The sequence below is a fragment of the Mustela nivalis genome (assembly GCF_964662115.1).
Source record: "Mustela nivalis genome assembly, chromosome: 7".
NCBI classification, from domain to species: Eukaryota; Metazoa; Chordata; class Mammalia; order Carnivora; family Mustelidae; genus Mustela; species Mustela nivalis.
The window spans coordinates 72,937,070-72,961,019 of NC_139026.1; the positions used below are offsets into that span (position 1 = coordinate 72,937,070).

A 23,950-nucleotide genomic window follows, 5' to 3' on the forward strand; every position below is an offset into this window, starting at 1 on the left:
GATTTCAGCAGGTCAGAAGTCCGAGAGCAGCCTACCTGGAGGGACCTGGCTAAGAGTCTGTCACATGGGGTTGCCATCTCATGAAAGCATGACAGATGCTTGGTATATCCACTTCCAAATCCGCTCATGCGCTTGCCTAACAAATCACATCTTGGTGGTTGGCGAGAGGCCTGCGGGTCCCTACCAGGTGGAACTCTCATGGGCCTTTGAGTGTCCTCATGACGTGCATGGCAGGTGGCTCCCTCCAGGGATGGTTTTGTCCTCCAGGAAACATTTGGCAGCGTCTGGAGACAGTTTTGCTTGCTGCAGCCAGAGCAGGAGTTCTACAAGCATCTAGAGGTAGAGGTGGGGAATACTACTAGACATCCCTCAGGGCCCGGGATAGTCGTTCACAACAAAGAATTATTCAGCCAAAATGTCAGTGGTGCTAAGATTGAGGAAACCATACCCCAGAGCGACTGATCCAAAAAAGAGGGAAGTAGAGGCTACAATGTCTTTTATGACCTAGCACCAGGAGTCAAACTGTCCTTTCTGCAGTACCTTCTTGGTAATGTAGGTCAGTCCTATTTCTTGTGGGAGGTGTGGCAAGGAGGTGGGGGGATGGGAAGGGTCAGAGATACTCAGGGACATAAATGCCAGGAGGCAAGAAATATTGGTGGGCCATCTTGGAGGCCGGCTACCACAGAAGAACATTCTGTGTAGAAAGGATGGCATCATTTGGCTTAGGTGTTTCAAAGAAATTTTTTAATGAAAAAAAGGATGTGAATATTATTGATATTCCACAAGCCACGCTCTCTGTTCTTTGCTCTATTTGTGTTCAACTCTGTATGTGTGCGTTTGTGGATATAATTGACATTTTAGAGGCATTAAATCACCAAAAGCAAAAAACAAGGAAAATGCTCGACTAAAATGTTAAGGGAGAAGGAGCAGGGAGCATGTTAAATTAAATGATGAAGACTGTGAATACCTGTAAGTTAATTAAAGGCCAACAATTTAAATGTAAAAACAATATGAAATTATCACAATGAAGCAAACGTCCCCCAACTACACTCCTAGTGCCCTCTTTTAAAAGAAGCAAGCTAAATGAGAAGCTGAATACATTACCCTCAGCTGCATAACTTAAGACTTGGATTTAAATGGCAGTCCTGTCTAATGGTAGCACAAGCACGGCAAAAGCATACCTATCAAAGAATTCCCAGAGCTCTATCGGTGTGGTTAACAAGGCATCTTGCAATTTGTAAGAGCAAAAGCAAACATTTGTTCATGAAAGGGGCCTCAGGACCATGTGTTCTTTATGACAGACTTGATTTTTGAGGCACCAAGAACCTACTAATAAAGTATGGAGTGGGTGTAGCCCCATGAGTAGGATCTCTGATTCTTCGGGGGCTAGGAAAATCATTTAAGATGTTTGGTTAGTTTTTTTTTTTTTTTTTTTTCTTTTATTACTTTGACTCTTGTGGATACGTGCAAACCTTTTCTGCTCTAAATTCATGAAAGAAAGGTCAGGGACTTTTGGTCTCCAAAAAGATTGTTTTGTTTTGTTTTAGTTTGGTGTTGTTTTTCTCTCTAGTCAATCTCTACTGAACTGTAGAAAGAAATGCCTTATTTGAAGGTGAAAGAGGGTTCCCGCACTGAACAATAGGAATAGACAATGCGTGCAAAGTCAAGTTAGAGAAAAGAGGTGCAGATACAATGCACATTATCCAACTTACCCTGCAGTCCACTTCCCTGTTAGATACGGTTATTTCATCAGAGAGGTTAAGAGCAACCAGCGGATCAATTTTGCAGCATGTTTTATGAATCCTTTACTCTTCCCCATATGTTATTATTGCTGCTTACTTCACATAAGTATTTGTGATAAAATATGGGCCAATCAGTTTTCAAATTGTGCAGAGGAAGTAGCCTGAAATTCCTTATTTTTAATTCGATCATTGTATGGCTATTTAGGAATCAAATCATATTTCTAAATGAAAGAATATATTTAAATACATAGACAAATTAAATTGTCCTTCAATCATTCAGTTTAAAGAAAAAACAATGCCACATACATCTTCACTGCAGGCTTAAATACAAAATAAATACATTCTTTGCTCCTTTATTACTGTACCATGCAAAACCAAAGCCTCAAAGCCACAGGCCTCGATGTCAGGTGATTTGCATTTTTCTAAATGCCCAACATGTAATAGCAAGTAATAAATAGTTAAAATTTCATTCAATAAAGAATGAATGAATGAATGGACAATTGCATAAATATATATGTTCTTGCCCGTTGCCTTTAGAATGCTTTAAATTTGTTAACTACCAAATAAAGATTTGATTTTCAATAATGACTTTAGGTAACTATTTAAAGAAAAATTTTGATAATGAGAATGATTAAAGATATAAATAAAGGTGTAATTTTTATTCACAAGTATACGGAGGATATAATCATCTGCTCATTCTTGGTGGTTCACCTTGTAGTCCAAGATCTTGCGTGTGGATATAATCTCTGTTGTGAAGGATAAGGAGACAGAAAGGAGTAGATTTCCTTAGGATGCTGGTATTCCTATTTTCTAGTTCTCTATTGAAATTCCTTAGCATATATATATGCTATATATATATATATATGAAGAAAGGCTAAGGAGTGGGGAGAGAGAACTAAACCCCCAGGATTCTGGAGAATGATTTTTCTTTGATAAATTGTTTGATTTCTATGAGCGATTTGGTCTTTGCACATTAAAAATTAAGAATATTATACGATTGGGGCGCCTGGGTGGCTCAGTGGGTTGAGGCCTCTGCCTTCAGCTCAGGTCATGGTCCCAGGATCCTGGGATCAAGCCCCGCATCGGGCTCTCTGCTCGGCGGGGAGCCTGCTTCCTCCTCTCTCTCTCTCTGCCTGCCTCTCCACCTACTTGTGATTTCCGTCTGTTAAATGAATAAATAAAATCTTAAAAAATAAAAAAAAAATTAAAAAAAAATATTATATGATTATGTTAGACTAACATGTTTTTCCTGGAATAAACCTATTATTTGAAAATCATCTAAGTAAAATATATTTTAAATTTATATGTTTTTGTTAAGTTTATGTGGAATAACTCACTTTGTGATGACAGCTGTATTTCTCCAGTGCATCTAAGTCTATACGTTTATGTCAAATAATTTTCTTCATCCAAATTTAGTATTTATCTGTGTGGGGTATTTCTTTTCATTGGCTAGGACACAAATTCATTACACCTCTGCAATATTTCTATTACCATGACCACAAGTTGATGTTAAGTGAAATGTTTGCTTTTAGACAAGTTGTAGTAGCTAGAAGTAAGTGGAATATGCCTGAAACTGTATGTTTGTTTAGATGATACTTGTTTTACATTCTATCCCAGACAACTAAGATTAGACAAGACTCTGTTAGGAGAAGTTATGATCATAAGTAGGTTCCTAAAACTTGTGTGTGTATATATATATATGATATGTGTCATATGTATATATGAAATATTATTCTCTTACACATTATTATACAAATTATTGTATTTTCTGACACACTGTACACAGACCCTTGTATTTTTCTCAAAAGAATAACCTAATTTAATAGCTCTTTAGCACTTCCAAAGGACCTTTCTGATGCTATGTAGTATAGAGAACAGAGAAGCACACATACACAACAAAATCTCCAAAATAAATCAATATTTGTGCCTTAATTTTTAAGCTAGTATATAAATAGTGAATGTGTGTATTTCTTCATTTTATTGAACATGTATTGCCCTTTATGTGGCTTTTTTATGTGAAAAATTATATGGTTAAGTCTGAACTTCAGAAATTCCATTGCATGAATGTCTTTTTCAATTTAAGATTAAATTTGTCACATAACTAAACAGAATATCATATGTTGGGTCCAACAACCTGAGTTTCTTTAGAACTTTGTGAATTTTAGTTGCCCTCCTGAGATTATTAGTTATTTCATAGAATTGAAGATTAAATAAATGATTTGAAATATTATAATGAATTCTATAAATATAAGTGATAGCCTATTAGTTAAAACTTAAATAATTAAGTTGAAGTGTAAATGTTGACCTTGTATTTATACTAGGTTAGCAGATCAACTTTGGAATTATTCAACAGATACAAAAGATTCTTCTTAACTATCACTTTGTGTATACATTAACTAATTATGAAATAAGCTATTTTAAAAATTTTCAAATGACAGCATCCTTTAATGATTGGACAAGTAATTAAAAAGAAATTACTTTCCTTATTGCTTTATGGTGTACTTCAGAGAAATGCTATTTTTCCAGTGTCTTCTTGACCTTAAAAATTACTTAAATATTTTATGTAAAATTATTTACTTAATTAATTAAGTTACTTATTTATAATTAATTAATTAATTTTAAAATGCCTGCTTTATTTGTAAGAGTAGCATTTAATCTTGCTAAGCTTTCAAATTTCTCCTAAATAAGTTCTTAAAAATCTTTAGGGGAAAAACTTTACCTTGGCATTTATTACACATATTTGTGATTATGAGAATGCAGGTCATAAATAAATAGCCCACTTTCATTTTATAGTTAGGGTTTTAAATTTTTCATCTAGTCAAATGAAAAATAATTAATATGAAATGGGAAAACTAGTGTAATTTTTGTATTCTTGATAAATAATAGGTATTTGGTATAGTAGCTCAGTAGTAAATTATTAGAAGAACCAAATGGTGAAATAATATCATATAATGGGTCAAAATTATTTATATAGTTACCACTATAAGGATCAAGCATGTGGGTTCTTATTAATATACCATTAGCCTGGTCACACAATGAAAGGGAACGAAAGGGCAATTTTGAATGACATTTCTATCAACTTGGGAACTGTCAACCTCTATTACGTCCTTAGGGCTTTGCACTTTTTGGCTTTCAGACATCTGTGCTGCCTTGAATGGAGGAGAATATTAAGAGTTCCAGTGGGTCTCTTGCTGTAATAAATGCTTTGGGTAGTCATTTTTCAGTACGTGCATGTAATAGTTCTTAGTGCTTAAAGCTAAGCACATGACATTTCATATGCTTCATGTCCCATCAGCACCTACATCTGCATCATCTTCGTCAACACCATTATTCCCCTTACACATACACACTCACGCTCTATTTCCTCTGCACTCATAAATCTCTCCTCCTGCAACTCTGGGAATATATTCCTTCCTTTCTTTTCTGCACAGTCAAGTGAAACAACCACCTTAATTTCTCCAAGTTTCCCCTCAAAACTTTGACAAGAGTTGTCAAATACAGACCAACGAAGTTTTCAGACTGTTGTAACAAAAGCCGATAGTTTCGTACACGAAGTAGTAAGCAGGTACAATTGATGGAAGAAGGGTCTAGAATATTTACGGCTACATAATAAACAGTCAGTAAAACAACTATCTGACTGGCTATTTAGGCTGAATTAACAGGAAGAAAATCTGGATCCTCATCTTTAGTAGCCTACCGAATGTCAATAGCATTTAGTTTATTATGCATATGTATGCTTTCATTTGTTATTATTAGCATACATTACATTTTGAAAAATATTAAAGATTGAGATAACATTATGCTTTTAGTTTTTTTTTTTTTTTTTAAGATTTATGTATTTGAGAGAGAGGGAGAGAGAGAGAGCTCACAGGTGAGCAAGAGCCGGGGAGGTCCAGAAAGAGAGACAGAAGGAGTGGAGATGCTGAGCTGAATAGGACATAGGTCTCAGTTTCATGATCCATGAAATCATGACCAGAACCGAAATCAAGAGTCAGATGCTTAACCAACTGTGCCACCCAGGCGCCCCAACGTTATGTATTTTTTAATGCTACTTCCTTACATTGAAGAAGCTTTTTATTTTTTTAAGGTTTTGAAGCTTAATCATTGGTTAAAAAGTTTTTCTCCCTTTATATTGTATATGGTGGTGGTTCTCAAATGTTAGTCTGCATCAGAATCTCCTGGGAATGCTTTTTAAAACAGATTGCGTTCAGAACCCACCTCCAAAATTTCTAAAATAGTGAATTTGCTTTTCTAATAAGTTCCCAGGTGGTGCTGATGGTTCTGATCCAAAGATCGAATTTGCGAATTACCCATCCGTACTGTGGTATAAGAGGGAAAAGGGCACAAGACTTCTGGGTTTCGGATAGATAAGGATTATGGCTCACCAGCTCAACCTAATTATTCTAGGGAATAGTTTTGCCCCTGCAGTTTTTAAAAATGCTAAAGTAAACTTTTCTTACACAGTGAACCAGTTGTGGAATTAGCTTACCTTCCTTTCTTCCAAGACTATGAATCCTTATAAATTTGGTATGATGGTTATCAACTTACTAGACATCTAATGCAATCCCAGATTACCATTTGAATTCTCATAGATTTTTCAAATAGCTATTTTTTTTTTCTGAAACAGAAAACAGAACTAAAGAACATAAAGTGTTAAAGAGTAATTTCTTCTGCTTTGTTCCTATGTTTCCTAAGTGCAGCCAACCATGGAATTTAATAACAATAAACCACTTTAAAAATATAAACTTTGTGCCAAAGGTACAAAAGACAAAAAAATATATATAAACTTTGAATAGATATCTTATTATGCCACTTTACCATTTTTATAAAGTGATTGATTTCAATGGTTTTTGGTAGATATATATATAAAATTTTGTGCACATTGATATACATTTCCATGCCATCAGATTACACCATTTGAATCTAAAATGTCCCCCTTTCATCAGGTTATCCACCTACTACTGGTAGATATTTATGCTCTTAACTCGTGAAGGTAGAACAGTAACTAAGTGGAAGCTATATTTTTATTCTACAATAATACTTTATAAAATCGTAGATATTTTGAACAATAAGGTTTAACATATGACACAATATTTTAATTTTAGAGCACAAAAAACACATTTCTCAGTTTGTGATGAAAAAAGTGATGTAATGTTAATATTATCTGATTCTAATAAATGATGTGGTAGAAACTTTAAGGATAATTGTATACATAAATTTTATGTATGAAATTACACAAGGGCTAATATAGAAAGTATAAATAAAATGTAAACTACATAAACTTGACCTATTGAGGTATTGAACAGTTGGAACTCACCATATGTGCTGATTAACCACAGATAGATCTTCACACCACAATGTATTGATTGTGATATACATTGCGGAAAATCTGGAAAACAAATCTAGATTTGAAAACAAAATGCTAAGTATTTAGAACAAAATGCTAAGTATTTAGAACAAAACGCTAAGTAAGTATATGTATATTCGCATATAAATAAATAGTACATATTGGTATAATGTCGGTTATGTTTATTTTTACTTTTAGATCAAGTCCAAAACTGTGTGTGAAACTTAGGATAAAGATTATTTTCTGAGAAAGTTAGAAAGTTTCCTTCTTTTTTTTTTGTATTTAAATCTGGAGAGAAGTTCTGATCAGAGGTACACACCATTTAATTCCTCTATCATTGATGTTCCAGGTACTCTGGCTAAGCACCAGGATACAAAGGTGCTTGGGACTCAACCCCTGTTCTTCGGAGGTTGAACAAAGGCTACCTACATCATAATTTCATATGAATTATGTAATGGTCTCTCAATAGAACTGAATAGCACAAGGAATAGCTTAAGACTATTTCTTAGACATGACATCAGTTATATACTTTCTGGATAGTTGAGTGCACGTGTACTTTCTCTTATACTAAAGGTTTTTCATAATATGTAGTTAAAAGTGACATTGTTGACAGCTAACCAACACTGTAATGTATAGGTTGAATGTTAAGTTCGCTGATTGGTAGAGTAATTTGATGGGAAATGACAGGCTATATACCTGTGTTTTTCTAGGCATTTTTGATCAGCCTTGCCTTATCACAGCTCATGTTCTAATGATCACATTGCAGGATGAAGTGGCACAGCCACTGAACCTATCAGCTAAACCCAAGACCTCTGATGGCAAATCACCCACATCACCCACCTCTCCCCATATGCCAGCTCTGAGAATAAACAGTGGGGCAGGCCCCCTCAAAGCCTCTGTCCCAGCAGCATTAGCTAGTCCTTCAGCCAGAGTTAGCACAATAGGTAAGTTCTGTTTCTTTTGTTCTTGCTGATTTTCTGTTTATGGCAATTGAATGAAATCATCTTTTAACGGCAAATCACGCATACCCTGTGCATGGTTTTAGTTCCATAGGAGAGTTTCAATTTGATGAACCGCATAGGTGTGTTTTAAACATGCAAATGAAATTTACAACTGAAGTCCAAGTTACAGTGTCCTCCTGAAAAGCTAATTGAACTGGTTATGTTTGTTGATGTGACAGATGTTCTTATATATTTCCATTTTTTTTTGTGATGTGTACAAACTGTACATATGATAAAATACATTCTACTTAGATCAATAGTCACCTGCTAGGATATGAAGTTTGTTCAGTTCTATACTGCTTGAGATTTACTTGAATACACCAAAGTATTATAAAAATTACATAGCTTCGTTTTTCCATAATTGTCATTTTGGTAAACACTAGAAAATGCTCCTATAAGCTAATTTTTAAAAAATTCCAATAATTTTTACTTCAGTAACACATAAATTAGACTGTGAACACTTACTTCAATTTACCTTTATTGATGTTTATCATTTGCATAGAGTTATAAGGAGGCTAGCACAGATAAGCCCTTCAAGGAGCTCAGGATTTAGTTAGGGGAAAAGTCATCCCTCTTATAGTGCTAGTCAGCCGTAGTAAGCGCCATTTCAGAGCATAGATACCACCTGGTAATCAAAAAGAAGAGTGTTGGATTTTATTTGGTAAGGATCAAGGAAAGTTAAGTTGGGGATAACCTAATTCAAGTGGAATCTTGAGGAAGAGAGATAGTCCTAGGCATTTAGCCTTTAAGAAAAAACCCAGAGTAAAATAGCATATTTTTGAGAAATGCACTGATTTGGCTAGAATATAGAATGAATGTGTAGTGAAAAGTGATCAGGGCTAAAACTGAAAGGAGCAGATGGAATCTGACTGAATGCTATCCTAAGAAATTTTTACTTTTTCTCCAGACAGCAATCTGATCAGAACTTTAAGAAAGAAGCGTATTGGCAACAGGAAGAAATAGGAATCAGGGAAACCATTGTTTTAGTGTAGGACAAGAGTTAGTTACATGAAATAGAAATAAGCAATGATAAAGCAAAGGAAGGAATAGATTGAAGAGATATTATTAGTAGAGAAAACTTAATATAACCTATCCTCAATAGAGTCTACCCGGTGTAGTTCAAGTTGGACACAGAGGAGTATAGGATTTTGAATTCGTAAAATAAGAAGGATAATTCCTCCCTTAACTGTGAAAGAGAAGACCAGAGTGGAAGCAGATTTGGAAGACATAGATATAAAAATGTAGTAGGCATTGAAAAACAAGGAGCCATTTAGGTAGAGATCCTCAGGAGGAAACTATAAACATAAGTCTGATATGTAAAAAGGTGCTAGCATTTTAGATGTAGAATTACATATGAAATAAGGGGATTAAGAGTACACTTATCACAATGAACACAGAGTCCTGTATAGAACTATTAAAGCACTGTATTGAAATTAAGTATAGAATTATTAAATCACCATATTGAAACTAATATGATACTGTGTGTTAGCTATACTACTATTAAAAGAATTAAGAAAATGGAAAGATATATGCACCTCTAAAAAAAAAAAAGGAAGTTCAGCAAAAAAGAGTGTGCATAGTAAGAAGAGAAGTGGGATAAAGAATCACAAGTATCGCCTACTGTATTAGTTATCTGTTACTGCATAGCAAATTAACCTAATACTCAGAGCTTAAGATAACCAACATTCATTATCTCACCAGGTTCTAAGGGTCAGAATTTGGAAGCAGCTTAGCTGAGTAGTTCTGGCTTAAGGCCTCATGGTTACAATCAATGTGTTAGGCATGGCCATAGTCCTCTATGGACTTTTACTAGGGATAGATGCTCCTTTTTCAAGATGTCTCACTCACATGGTTCTTGGCTAGAGGGTCGATTCCTTCCCTTGTGAGTCTTTCCATAGGGCTGCTCCTTGCATGGAAACTAACTTTCCCAAGAGTGGGTGCTCCAAGAGGAGAGAGCAAAGAGACAGCCACAGTGCCCTTTATGACCTAGTCTTGAAAGTCTACCTTTATTCTCTTCGTTGTAAGAGAATCACAAGGGCAGGGATGGGGAATATCAAAGTGTCATTGGGCACATTTTAAAACCAGCACACTTTTTTAGGGGGGAACTGATAAAGAGCAAGCGACTGTGTTAGAATAAGAATGAAGATAGGACACTGTCATGCTAGCCTAGGAAAAATAGAAGTTTCAAAAAATCATAAGGTTATTTAATGATGTCCCATTTGGCAGAAAAGTTAAAAAATGAAAAAGAAAAACCTTGTGATTTAGCTGGCGCTCATGGAGATGTAAACTCTGATAGAGAAGTTTTAGGAGAATGCCTTAACAGAATTTCAATCTCAATGATTTCAAGACTGTGAGGAGAGAAAATGCAGCTGATCTATAGACCAGTCTTTTTGTAAGCCTGGTGTTGAGAAGTGATTATTTTAAAAGGACTATGTAGAGACAGGCTTTAAAATAGGGCAATCATTCATATATATAAATATAAATGTGTGTGTATATATATATGTGTGTGTGTGTGTGTGTGTGTGTATAGATAGATATAGATGTAGTCAAGGGGAAGAAGAGTCAGAGACAGATAAAGATATGGAAGAGAGCACGGATGAAGATGGAACAAGACAAGAGATCATGAGAAAGGATTAACCTTGGAAGGAACAAAGCCCCTCTCTTTTCTGAGACTGAACAAAACAAAGGGAAAAAAGGGATAAAGTTACAGAGAAATTGTGGGATGGATTAAAAAAAAAAAAAGATGAAGGAATGTATTTCAAATGCTTCAATCTCCACAGAGCAGAATTTCATATTATTTGCCAACAAGAAGCCAGTCTGGGGCAGTGGGACAGCAGTGAGAGCAGACACTGTGAAAACTTAAGTTTTGAGAAGTTTGAAAAAAGTTGGGGTACATGTCCATTTTTTATCATTATGCACCACTCTGTTACAGCCTAACTCAGTTACTCCCCTCCACATCCTAAATGGACTCCAAGATAAGACTTGCTTTCATGTCCTAAGTATGTAAAAGAAAAAATATTTTATTTGGCAAGAACGATTCACTTCCATAATAGAAATGAAGGCTCATAAATATCACAGTGCTGGTCTATGAGCTACTTTTGTAATGTCACCAGAACCAGAATATTTAACAAAATAACGGATAGATTTGCATTTTATCATATGAGGATTTTTTACTTCAGCATTCCAGAGATTAAGTATGACAAAATATTTTCAAAAGGCAAGAATGTATGAATCTATTTAATGACATTTATCATCTGACTTTCTCCACTACTAAAACTTCCCTTAGTTTTTTGGGTTTTTTTCCCCCCCTGAAAAATCCCTTCACCACATCCATATCCACACATCCCTCATAGTTTCCAAGGATTTGAGGCTGCTACAATTTACTTTTCTCTTTTCAGCAAATGCAGATGTTGAAAGCTGAAACTGTAATGAGTAATAATGTAGCTGGATAAAAGCTGTGCACATTAATGGTGTTGTAAAGGTCAGCCCTGAAAGAAGAATTAATGTGTTATGCCATTAATAAACCAAGGAAAACTGTGAACGAAGAGATAACTTAAGTTATCATTAATGACATGGGCTCTTTGCTATATATCTATTAGCTACAAATATAGAAAGTGAGTTTTTGAGGTGGGTGACCAATATTACACTGTATTCTGTAAGAATGCCTTTGATATGGTATGCACAGGGTAGGTTGCTCCAAAAGAAAGGGAATCCTTACAAGGTATGAATAGTTCAGAAGAATGATAGATAAGTTTAAAATCTTCTGACCAAATGTTATCTTTCATCGGCCTTTTTCACCTCCACTGTACATATGTATAATACTTATGACATTTGTCGAGGCATTTTTAATCTCTCTCTCACTGAAGCTAATTTTAGAATCATAGACCCTAAACCAGATAGAGCTGATATTCATATCATCCAGTCAAAACTTGTTATTTTACAGATAAGTAGCCAGGGCCTAAGGAGGCTTAGTGCTTACCCAGGGATTCTAAGTAAGTTCCTGTCACAGGGTAGACAGTTCTGTGACTCTCTGTTTATTTCCTCTGTTTCAATTTCAAGGAAATGACTATGCATGAAGACCTAGTAACTTGCCCAAACTCAAAGCCAGTGGAGGTTGAGGCCAGAGGATTCGTGGTCTCTAGTTGGCATACTCCCTTTTCAGTTGTTGCTTATTGATTGGTGGGCTTTCCACGATAGATGGTCTTCTCAGTCATTTATCTAGCCTTTCACTCATTCATTGAATAAATGGGTATTAAAGGTCTTCTCTACGCCATACATTTTGCAAGATGGTGAACAGATGGAAGTTTGGAGGATGAGCAGATGAAAGTCTTAGACAGAGGCTTTAGCTAGCCTCCAGGCTTGTTCTATTAAGTCTTTGGAAGATACTAGAATGTATTATCCTTGCTCTTTATTCTTTAGAGGCATTAATGCATGAAAAGTCTACTTGCTTTACTCAGCAAATGTAGTAGACTCACGTTGATTCAATAGAATGAGAGAAAATATTTTCCAGTTCATTAATTTGGTACTTTATTTCTACAACTTGCTAATTTAAAATACAATGGCATGAAGGAGGATATCGCCTTGATGTTTCGTTAGTTTACAATTTTAATCAGAAAAACTTCTATCAAGGTAGATGATTGAACAAAAATACTGTAGTAGTTTAATAGGAAGCCAGTGGATTGTCAGGAAGTTGAGGGTATTTTCAATATCTGGCAATTAACATTTGCATAGTGCTTTACAATTTACAAATTGCTTTCACATTTATAATCTAATTAATTCTTGCAAGTTTTCACAGATGAAGAAATGCGTATGTATCAGGGTGCCAAAAATTTGATGATCAAAAGTGACCTCAACAATAGAAAAAAATCAGTATTTGTTGAAAATAATTTGAAACACGTGCCCTTACTTTTATTTCTAGCTGAAAAGCCCTACGTAAAATAAATATGTAGTAAATAAGAATCTGTATTGCCTTCACAGCATCTGTTAAATCCATGAGTTCAGGAAATCTGTGTCACTATGGTACAAGCTTCTATCCATATGATGACATAGATAATCAACTTGTTATTGTAAAGGTAGATCTTTTCAACTTAGAAACATGCATTTATTCCTTCAACAGACCCTGCCATGAGCCAAAGGAATAAAAGATTGAAAATTTTAAAACACCCTCAAGTAATTCAAAGACTGGTGTGAAAGACGTCTTAAACGTAGACAAATGGAAGACAATGTGACAGTAAAAGCATATAAAGGTTTTGAAGGAGCATAGAGTTGAGGTGTTCAAATGGTTGCCAAGGAACATGCCTGGGGTATATCAGGGAAGTCATTATAGAAGGGGTGACAGTTGAATAAAGTCCCAAACACGCTAGAAAGAAAGAGTATTTCAGTGAAAAAGAAAAGCTTGGGAGACAGAGGTGGGGGTGGGAGGACACAGGCCAGTGCTTGGAATAGGAACTAGTTTTGCGCAGCTTAAACACAGAACTCTGGAGAGACTAGCAGGAAGTGACGTGGGAAAGATAAGCAGAATCGACATCACGAAGAGACTTTTAAGCCTTTGTAAAGTGTTTGGAATTTATCCCAGAATGACATTTTTGGGGCAACATTACAGGGTTTCTTGTTCCAGGATATCTGGGAAAAGCTGCATACTTTTGTTATCTTTGAAGATTCACAGTGCACATTAACATTATCAAGATCTTGGGAATTTATGCAATGAAGAAACCTTTTTCACTTTAATTTAGTATTTCCCACACTTATTTGAACTTGGAGTTATTTTTTCCCAGAATATTATATTTCATCATCTCATGAAATTCTCCTTGACTAAGGTATGGGGAGATGGGGAGTTAATAATGTAGAGTGGCACGATCCAAATTACTTTTGGGGAGATGTTTTGGAATGCTTTACCTGGTGGTCAGTAAAGGAGACAGATTAACAAGGAGTGTAAGCCTAAAGATAGGGAAACCAGTTAAGAGGTTAGGACATTGGCCCAGGTGAAATAGTAGGAGCCTTCAGTGAAAGTGGGGACCATGAGGCTGAAGAAGAACACATTTGAAAGCTGAGGAGGAAACAGGACTATCCCAGCTTGGTTGCCTGTTACATATGTGGGGTAAAGGGGATCTCTTAGATGACATGGGCCATTGGAAAGGGATATGGAGTGTAGGAAGAACCGTCTAAGGCAGTGGGAAGATGAATTCCTTGCTAGACAGGCTGCATCTCAGATACTCATGAGACATTCAAGTATGGAAGCTTGATAGACAGATATGTGTATATAAAAATCAGGAGGGATTTGAGGCAGGAAGCAGATATTTTATAGTACCCGGGATCACCCCTTGACTCTTCAAGCACACTTAGACCAATTGTGGTATTTGGTTTCTAAGGCTACTGCAACAAATTACTATAAACTGGGTCACTTAAACTTGAAATTGATTGTCCCACTCTTTGGAGGCTAGAAATCCAAAGTGAAGGTGTCAGCAGGGTTAGTTCCTTCTGGAAGTTCTGAGGGAGAATCTGTTCCATGCCTCTCACCTTGTTCCATGTGGCTACTGGTAGTCCTTGGTGTTCCGGGCTTATGACAATACTTAGGTCCGGTCTCTGCGTCCATATCCCCATGGCCTTCTCCCCGGGTCTCTGCGTCAAATCTCTCTCTCCTTTCTAAGAACACCAGTTATTGCATGTAAAGTCTACCTGAAATCCAGGGTGATCTCATTACAAGCTCTATTTCCAAAAAAGGTCACATTTACAGATACCAGGTTTAGGCCACAGACATATCTTTTCGAAAGACACAATTCAACCCAGTACAGGTGGTTTCCTGTTTTTCTTTTCTTTTTTTTTTTTTTTAAGATTTTATTTATTTGGCAGAGAGAGATCACAAGTGGGCAGGCAGAGAGGGGGGAAGCAGGCCGCCTGCTGAGCAGAAAGCCTGAGGTGGGGCTCTACTCCAGGACCCTGAGATCATGACTTGAGCTGAAGGCAGAAACTTAACCCACTGAGCCACCCAGGCACCCCTCCTTCTGTTTTTTAACAGTTTCTTTCCATGTGGAGCAGCTAGAACTCTTTCTGTTTCGCTTTTATCCTAAGATTGCGCATGAGTTTCCTAAGCTGGCAATGGACTTTGATAACAATAAACCACTTAAAAAATATAAACTTCAAATAGATGTCCTCTTATACCACTGTAATGGAACAAATATAAGGTCAATGGAAGAATTAAATGAAGTAACACAGGTTATTTCCAGGTTGTCCTTTTTTTTTTTTTTCTGCCCCTGAAAATGTATAAAAGGGGCCTTTTTAATTTTGAGAATTTTGTTGGTAGTAATGAAAAAGAAACACTAAAGCATAAAAAGTGAAACCGTAGTGAATTTAACAAAGTTACAGAATCATGCAGACTTCTTACACTAACGATCCCAATTCTACATTTCCCAAATCTCATTTGAGCTGCTAACTGGAAGCCATATTGACCACTGCCTTCCCACTTCCCTCCTTAGATTGAGGCTCACCAAACCTCTCCAAGCACATGCCCACCTCCTGATCCTATTTTATGATGCAGTTGGTGCCTAAATATATAATTCAGGCTTAATTAAATCTATTAAGGAATCATAGGGGTGGGGTTGTGTGGCATGGCTCTCTTTCCTTGAACCTCCATACCAACAAGAAATGATATCCCTTCACGGATTTGTCACTATGGTCCAAGCCATACAATAAGACTGCTGAGGGTGAACATACAGAAAAAATGAAAGAGAAAGGAAAAGAAAGGCATTAGCATTTTCTACTGCTTCCTCAGGTATCCAGTGTTATCTACTCCTTCACAAAATGTTTTATTTTGTTTTTGTTTAATTCTTCCATCAACCTGACATTCATTTTGCAGTTGATAGGAATGGAAACCCAGTGACATTGTTATAATTTGGCAAATATCACACTTCCCAAGAAACAGAAACCCAGACCCATCTGTATCCAATGCCTAAACCTTATGTATTTCACTATGTCATTTTGTAAATAAACTGACAATGAATAACTTTCATGGGCCATTTATTATGCCATTAATTCATTTATGTTACCTAGTGAATGTTATCTCCATTTAACCAATAAGATAATTGAGATTTAAAAAGTTAAAACCACATGTACAATTTATAGAGCGTCTAAGTGGCAAAGTTATGATTTTAATTCAGGTTTTCCAACTCCAAAATGCCAAGTTTTTCTAAAGATTGTAACCATGGACCAAATCTAAGGAGGAGATGAGGAACAGATCCCAGACAAGCTTATGGATATGGAGGAGGCAAAGAGGAAAGGAGATCACATGTTGTGATGATAAATGAAGAAGAGAGGAGTTTCTATAGTAAGGGGATTGTCAGTGAGGTCATTCTGCAAGCCAGGGCAAGTGTCCCTTGGAATAGGCAATTTAAAAGTGCAAGGGCAGCAGAAACAAGATTGTAGCAGAAATGGAAGAGTGAGGAAGGAATGGGAGAGTATGATGAGAATCTTAGAAGGTAAAGAGAGACAGTTGGAAAGAGAGGGCAACCCAAAGTTGAAAGAGAAACTTCATTTGCTCGTCTCAGGTGGAGAAACTTAAGTACTTACAAATTGAAGTTGTAGAAATGATGGAGAAGTTCAGAGCTGATGACATAAATGGGAAAGAGAATGACCAGTGGAGAGGTACAGAAATCTAGAGCACAATTTGAGGGGATTTGCCTTGAATCAAAACAGGGGCACCATTTTCACTGAAGCAGGAAGAGACAACGGGCAGAACTGGAGACAGATTTGAAGTTAGCCTGGGGTAGGAGTTGGGGTGGGGGTGGGGCAGGAAAGGAAGGTGAGAGTTCAGCCTTGTTGGTCTCTCCAAAATTGGAGTTGAAGTCATTTGGGTGGAGAGAGGGAATCAGCAAGACTGGTAATTTAGTGAGTATGATGAGAACAAAATGGAAAGAACCAGCACATAATCCTGTCATGATTCAACTCTGTAACATATAAATGGCCTTCAAATTTAACACAGCAGATACAAATGTTAGATTTCATAGGGCATTTTAACTAAAATTCAAGAGTCTGTAAAAGCAAGGTCTATTTTAAAGTGGACGCCTATTTCCACCTGCATAGGAGCACACACCTCAAACTGGAAATAGACATTACAGAACATATGTCTGTCAGTTATTCACCCCCATATAATTTGCATCCCTTGCATCTATATTAATCATTTTTCCTGCACAATGTTATCTTGGCAGCACCTAAAAACATAAAGAATTCATACTTTTATTCAGCGCCGTATGCCAAACCATTTCAAAATGTATTTGTGCTCTGGAGAAGCTAAATAGACTGCAAAAATGCATGATGCCAGGTTGTACCTAAACAGGGTAGGTAGAGCATAGGAAAAATCAGGCTGATCCTCTTAAGATCTTTTAGTAAATGAACACGTCCTGAGACCATCACTGTCCTATACGAGCTGTATTCCTTTCTAGAGTAGTAGTGTACATGAACAGATTCAGTTCAAGAATATATTAAGAAGGTTGTTCAGGAGAACGGAGAGAGGATGCTAAGGATAATATAAGGTTAAAAACAACCATAATTTAAAGGAAACATTAACCCTAAAGGCTTGACCTAGGTCTAAATAGTCATTCACGATTCGTACTGTATTTGTAATGAACAAGGATGTTTTGTTTTTTGAGTACATTCCAATGAATTTAGCTCTGAAATGCAAAACCTATAGTCGCTCTCAAGGCTCCTCTCGCTGTCGCCTACACTGGAACTTATCTTGCTGCTTCAAGGAGATCAGAGGATGAGGTCTAGTCTGTGCATATCGGGAGAGGGAGGGGACCATGGATCATTTTGAAACCTTCCAGCACTGAAGCACTGTACTAATCTGACACCAGCTTCTTCAATAGAAATGTTTAAGCAGCAAGAAAGTATTCTATGTTTTTTGGCAAACAACAGATCAGATAGAAGAGTCTAGCAATACGGCGAGGACGTGTAATCTGACATGATTAGACAAGGCTCTTTAGTACCAGAACATTCATAATTGAGACAAAGAAAGAGTATTAATAACACTTTCCTAACACGGCAGTTAGCCATTTTATATTTCCTTTCTTTAATCTTAGTGTTTTTCAACAAATCATGGGATTTAATAGCGTGTTTTGGCAGATTAGAGGATTTATGGCCCAGATGTTTTTTGTTCTAAAAATGGATTAGGGTGTAAAGTTTGCTGGAATCCATGGAACATGTTGAGGCAAGCCGGTCATTTTATGTGTGATTAGTGCCTGCCTTCTGTCTCACAGTCCCTCCATCTGTCACAATTCACCAATGGATCTGGTTAGATTTAGCCTCATGTCACAAACAAGTCCCTTTTCTGGGCAATTTCATATTATGGATTCAGTTTATGCCATTTTATGCCCTAGTTAAAAGATAGGGAGAGTGAAAGATGATATATTCGCTTTCCTTTCAATATTTACAAAACAGTCTTTTCCCATTGGTATTCTACCCTAAATCGGGCAGACGAACATAATAATGTCCATCAAATAAATAAGTGACCAGTATTAAAATTAAGTTAAAAATTAATGTTGCTCCTTGCACCTGTTATTCTTTAAAAGAAATACTTTGACTTTTTTTTTTTTTTTAAACTTTGGATTATGGAGCTGTAGATGCAAGTTGGTCATGTGACTATCTTATTAAGAGTGTGAATTAAGTGTGACTGTAGTTTTCAGTAGCCACAATTTCTTGTCATACAATTCACAGGTGCTTGGGTTCATTCTGTGCTTGAAATTTGGCCCCTTCACTCTTACAAGTTTGTATCCATAGCAAATCACTGCCACCTGTGGTTTACTTCACCATCAGTGGATTCAGGGTGGGGGTGGGTGGGGTGGGAGGGAGGGAATGAATGATCTTCTTTCACTCAAGCAATAATGACTTATTCCTTCTGTATCTAACAACCCTAATAGTGCTATACACAAACTCTAAGCTGACCTTTCCAATATGATGAGAATGTCAATAATTAGAGTAATAATTATCAATACCTCTAGCCTATGGCAACATTCAAATGATCCTTACATTAAAAAAAAAAAAAGGTCTTATTTTTGCACTAAGAATTCTCAGATAGCTGAAAAAAAATTATTTAAAACTTATATTTTAAACTTCTTTCCAAACATGTGGAAACAACTGTATTTGCCTTTAATATTACGTTTGCGTTGCAGAGGCTTGGCACCACATTCACGTAGGACTGTATCACTCAGGCATTATTGATTACTCATTCATTCATTTTAGACTAAAGAAACTGAGAAAGTAGTCTATGCCAGATACTAACCATTAACCACCACCACCCCCCAAAAAAGACGTGATTCTTGTGGTTAAAAGTTAACTTGTCCATGAATTTATACAAAACATAGCCTTTGTTCTGTCACATCTTCAGGTTATTTAAATGACCATGATGCTGTCACCAAGGCAATCCAAGAGGCTCGGCAGATGAAGGAGCAGCTTCGGCGGGAACAACAGGTGCTTGATGGGAAGGTGGCCGTTGTGAATAATTTAGGTCTCAGTAACTGCCGGACAGAAAAGGTTAGTTCATAAAATAATGGACTTCCCCAAAATACTTAAATTGCCTAAAATTTTTTTTCCTTTGTTTTCTTATCTTCTTACCACCTCAGAAGGAAGGTTCTCCCTCCCTCCTCTCCTTGCTCACCCAGTCAGTACAGATACCTTCATGCCCACCCTAATCAAAACCATCTGGAAAAGAAAGGAGTTATCATTCTCCTCTATCCTTCTCCAAACCTTATTGACAATTAATATCCCCCTTTCTGCCATCAGTTTGCATTAAAAGGGAATGGCATTTGAAATATCTGAGTCCGAGTGAAAGTTTTGCTTTACCGAGATGCTTAACTTGTATTTGGGGATGAGCTGGATTTGAAAATGCTGAATCTTCTTTAATCAGCGTAAGCTTGGATGATACCCATGCTGATAGCCTAAGTAACTAGGATTCTGAGCCTATGAAATATGTTTCCAATGCAAAGCGCTGTCAAGGTTTAGATGACTACACAATTGGAAATTTTGACTTTATTACCAAACAAAATGTGCTTTTTAAAACTCGGACATGATCATTTTACCAAAGCCCATTGAAAATGCTGAATTTCAAGATGTAACAATTTCAAACTCTTGTGTCTAAGCTACACTGTATTTTGCTCAGAAAAATATTAGGCCATTGCAGAATGCTCGGAGTGATCTTGGTCCTGTTTGGTGTTTTTGAATTGAAATTTTAGAATGTGACTGGGTCTTGTTTTCACAATCCCATAGCTGAAGAGAGAGACAGTAAATCAGAGGGAAAAAAATGATCAGCTACTTAGCAATGATTTGAAAGTTAACCATCATGGGAAGCTTTCAAGTCAAACACTAGTGTCCAGAATGAGCAGATTGCTAATTGGGCAGCTTTCTGGTTCCCCAGGTTTTAGATGGAATTTGATGCGTAGCCTCTAAGAAGCTCACTGTCTGCCAGTGGAGGTGCTATCTGTGTGTGATCCGGTCACAGCTGTACTTTTCCTCCAGTCCAAAAGTGGGTCCCAAGGATGGAGAAATGCCTCCAGTTCTGCTCCGTTCCTGGAGGGGAGAGCAGAGCGCGGTTAGGGAGGCATCCCTGGCAGGCACACGGCAGAAGAAGAGCGATACTGGTGCAGCGAGGAGGGCACAAAATTTCTCTAGCTAAGCACCAGAAGGGAAGGGGAAAAGCAAAGTGACAGCTCTAAGAAGGAATGATAGCAAGCATAAAGGAATTTATATTCAAATATTTAAACATTCTTGAAAGGATGCTTGAACAGAAATTCCTTTTCTCTGCTCCCCATGTAGAAATGAGTTTAACACTCAGCCAGATGCTAATGCAAAGTGACTCAAGCTATTCCTCGCAAGCATAGCTAAATTGCCGTTATTTGTTAAGCGCATTGAATTCAGCTGTGGATACAGCAGTTGGTTGCATTCAGCAAGCATCTGTACCCTTTTTTTTTTTTTTTAATCCTCCAAAGCAGAGACACTCTACCTATCTCCCCCCTTCTCCTCCCCTGTGCTGGCTGGGAATTGTCAAGTGACAACCGACCAAATCCTTTTGGACAGGAAGCCTTCATCCTGAGTTCTATATACTTGCAAAACAGGCCTTGTGGTTGGATCAGGGAACCCATTAAAAGCACTTTGATGGTATGGAAATTCATCTTCATGAAGCTCCTAGGCCCCTAAGCAGCATGCTGTTTAGCTGTGGTTACAGATCACTCATTCAGATCGGAGGGCAGTAATTGTGCTGACGGCTTGTAAGGCAGTGGAAGTACATAAAATAATCCTGGGCCCTCCACCATGGCACTGCGAGTTAATCTTCTCTAATACAGATCAGCTGTTGTTCTAACACGTGACTTGGAGCCGGCTCCAGTGACTCTGCGCGCAGTCCTCTGATTAAGTACTCGGAGTAGAGCCATCTGCATTCACTTTGCTCCCTTGCTGTCCATTGTTAGCGGACTTCATTTCCGCTCCTTGTCCCCCCTCCGCAATCAGACTCTATTTGACTTCTCTGATTGGCACCTTCTCTATTTGTGTTGCAAGAGGGAGAGTTGCCTCTTGTTCAACACGACTGCCTTCAGTTTCCCCTTCTCTTTTCTAGTGTTGTAGCTTTCTAGAAATCTATTTTTGGAGTCAGACCTGCCAAAACCTGTTGGCCGGTTAAGACGTCTCCATTCTTAAGAAGTCTGTCATCCCCAGATCTCGTCCCCATGCCCTTTCAATGCAGTTGAGTTACATCAACGACAGTCTTACATTTTCATGGGTTTTTCAGTGAAAATCTTAAAATATGGAAGTGAAACACTTCTGTTATTGTAATAGCATGGCTGACTTTGGGGAAGTTTCAGTGAATCTCTTCAGCAGAAGGACCTGAATGACACCTTGATACCTGACAATGAGAGGGCGTTCTTTGAAGCCCTCTGAGCAGGTATTAACTGTGGTTGCCTTTTCCTGTCGAACTAGCTTGGGTGCCATTTCTATAATATTAATGATTGAATCCACATGCAACTCATGGATATGAGATAATGTCCAATTTATATCTTTTGATGAACACCTGCTACAAATCAGGAGTGGTAGGATTGTGTACTTGAACTACTCTATTGAACAAGAAAATATGTCCCCTCCTTCATAAAGTATATGGCTTAAATCAAATTAGTATTTTGACTGTTAATGATGGCATGCTTTTGTGAACCTACCGGTAGGAAGTAAATAAAGGCCCCACCCATTTTGCTTAGCCTATGAGATCATTTCAATACCTGAGCAACCAAGGTACCTTCTTATTCTTCCACATGAAGTGACAGCACTATGCCTATGTTGTTTTTCTCTTAATACCTACCCTTTTAATATATCTTTATGCCTACGCTGTTTTTCTCCTAATACCTACCCATTTAATATATCTTTACAATTGCCTGACTTTACCCATGGCCAGAGCACAGGTAGATCAGTAGTTGGTTTGAAATTTTGCTTCCGTTTGAAAGACATAAACAGGATATATGATAAAAATTTTGCACTCTATCATATCATTTGAATACCAAAAGAAGGACATTTCTCTCACTGAAACAATATTCCTAACATACTTCCATATGAAGTATGTGAAGTGGAGGGGTGGGATTAGGGGTGGGGGAGTGGTGGATAAAAAGAAAGAAACAGATAGAAAGAATCTGGGAGAAATGAAAGGGAAAAAGAGAAGAAATCCAGCCTGGTGTTTCCCACTGGTCCAAGAGGTAATAGATAGCAGGACCTGAGATCCCTATGTTGGAATCCTGCCATGGAGATCTGTTTTCTTGAGTACACAAACCTCATACATAGTATTTTCTCCACATTTTAAATGACCAACATGGTTGTCCCAAGCAGAAAGTCTTAATTCTGAAAAGCTGTAATTGGTAGTAAAAACAATTAGAGGTGTGAAGATAGGGACAAATGTTTTCTAGTAATATACACCAAAACACATAATGAAAGTCATTTTTACTAAAACACATTTTAATTGAAGACTTCTAAAAGATTTCTCATTTTTTACTTTTCTTGGAAGTATTTCAATATACCCAAAAAACTGTGTATGTCAGGTTTCTTGGAAACTCTGGGACACTGTGTTATTTATAATTGTCATTTCAGGTTAATTATAGCCTGATTGCATATTCGGATAATGTTATCTTCACAGATTAGTGTTGTGGATGAATAAAAAAAAATCTTCTCAGGTGGGGAGAATCAGAAAGACCCGCCATATTCTGAGTTTGTCAAAATCACCCTCTTTGCTTCATTAACACCCACGTGGCACAATCTTGACCATAGGACCAACGGCATACTCAGGTTCTGACCTTATGTGTGAAGGTAGCCATAGTTAATAGGAAATCATGCAGACCTCAGTTTTTGTCCTGATACCACCAGACAGTATTAATAGAATAGAGACTCCATGCACTTGACTGAAATGTGGTATAGACCAGAAGCTTCCCTGCTTCTCTCCCTTACCCCCAGTGTAGTTATCCTAAGGGAATGACGCCTATGCTGTCTTACTTTTAAGGCATGAATTTCATTACGTGTGTCAGGAAATCCTCGTAATTTTTAGCATATAATGAAGTTCTGGAGGAGGCAGTTGGTGGCATTAGTTCAACAGCTCAGTGATACCAGGGTTGAAATCTCTGTGATCCTCTTAGCTTTTCCCTTAGGGTCATAAAATGTTGCTGAACATAACAACTGTGCCATGAAGGCAGGCCAGTTCGGGAAGGAGAAGCAGTTTTCTCTTTGCTATTTTCGGTCTTTTCACATCGAGATGTGTTCCTTTCCTCCTTCATTCACATAGGGGTGTTTCTTACGTTATTCACATGGAGATGTTTCACTACACCCCTCAAGAAGACTTTCATAAACATCTCATT

At 37.2% G+C, this 23,950-nt stretch overlaps 1 protein-coding gene across 1 annotated transcript in view; it reads left to right on the forward strand.

Annotated features, from left to right (window-relative positions):
- SOX5 (SRY-box transcription factor 5) overlaps nucleotides 1-23,950 on the forward strand; it is a 404,989-nt gene that overhangs the window by 353,168 nt on the left and 27,871 nt on the right. Inside the window, exons 10-11 of the mRNA XM_082742456.1 lie at nucleotides 7,856-8,033; nucleotides 19,465-19,610. Coding sequence (XP_082598582.1) covers nucleotides 7,856-8,033; nucleotides 19,465-19,610 — 324 coding nt within the window. The remainder of the gene's footprint in view (nucleotides 1-7,855; nucleotides 8,034-19,464; nucleotides 19,611-23,950) is intronic.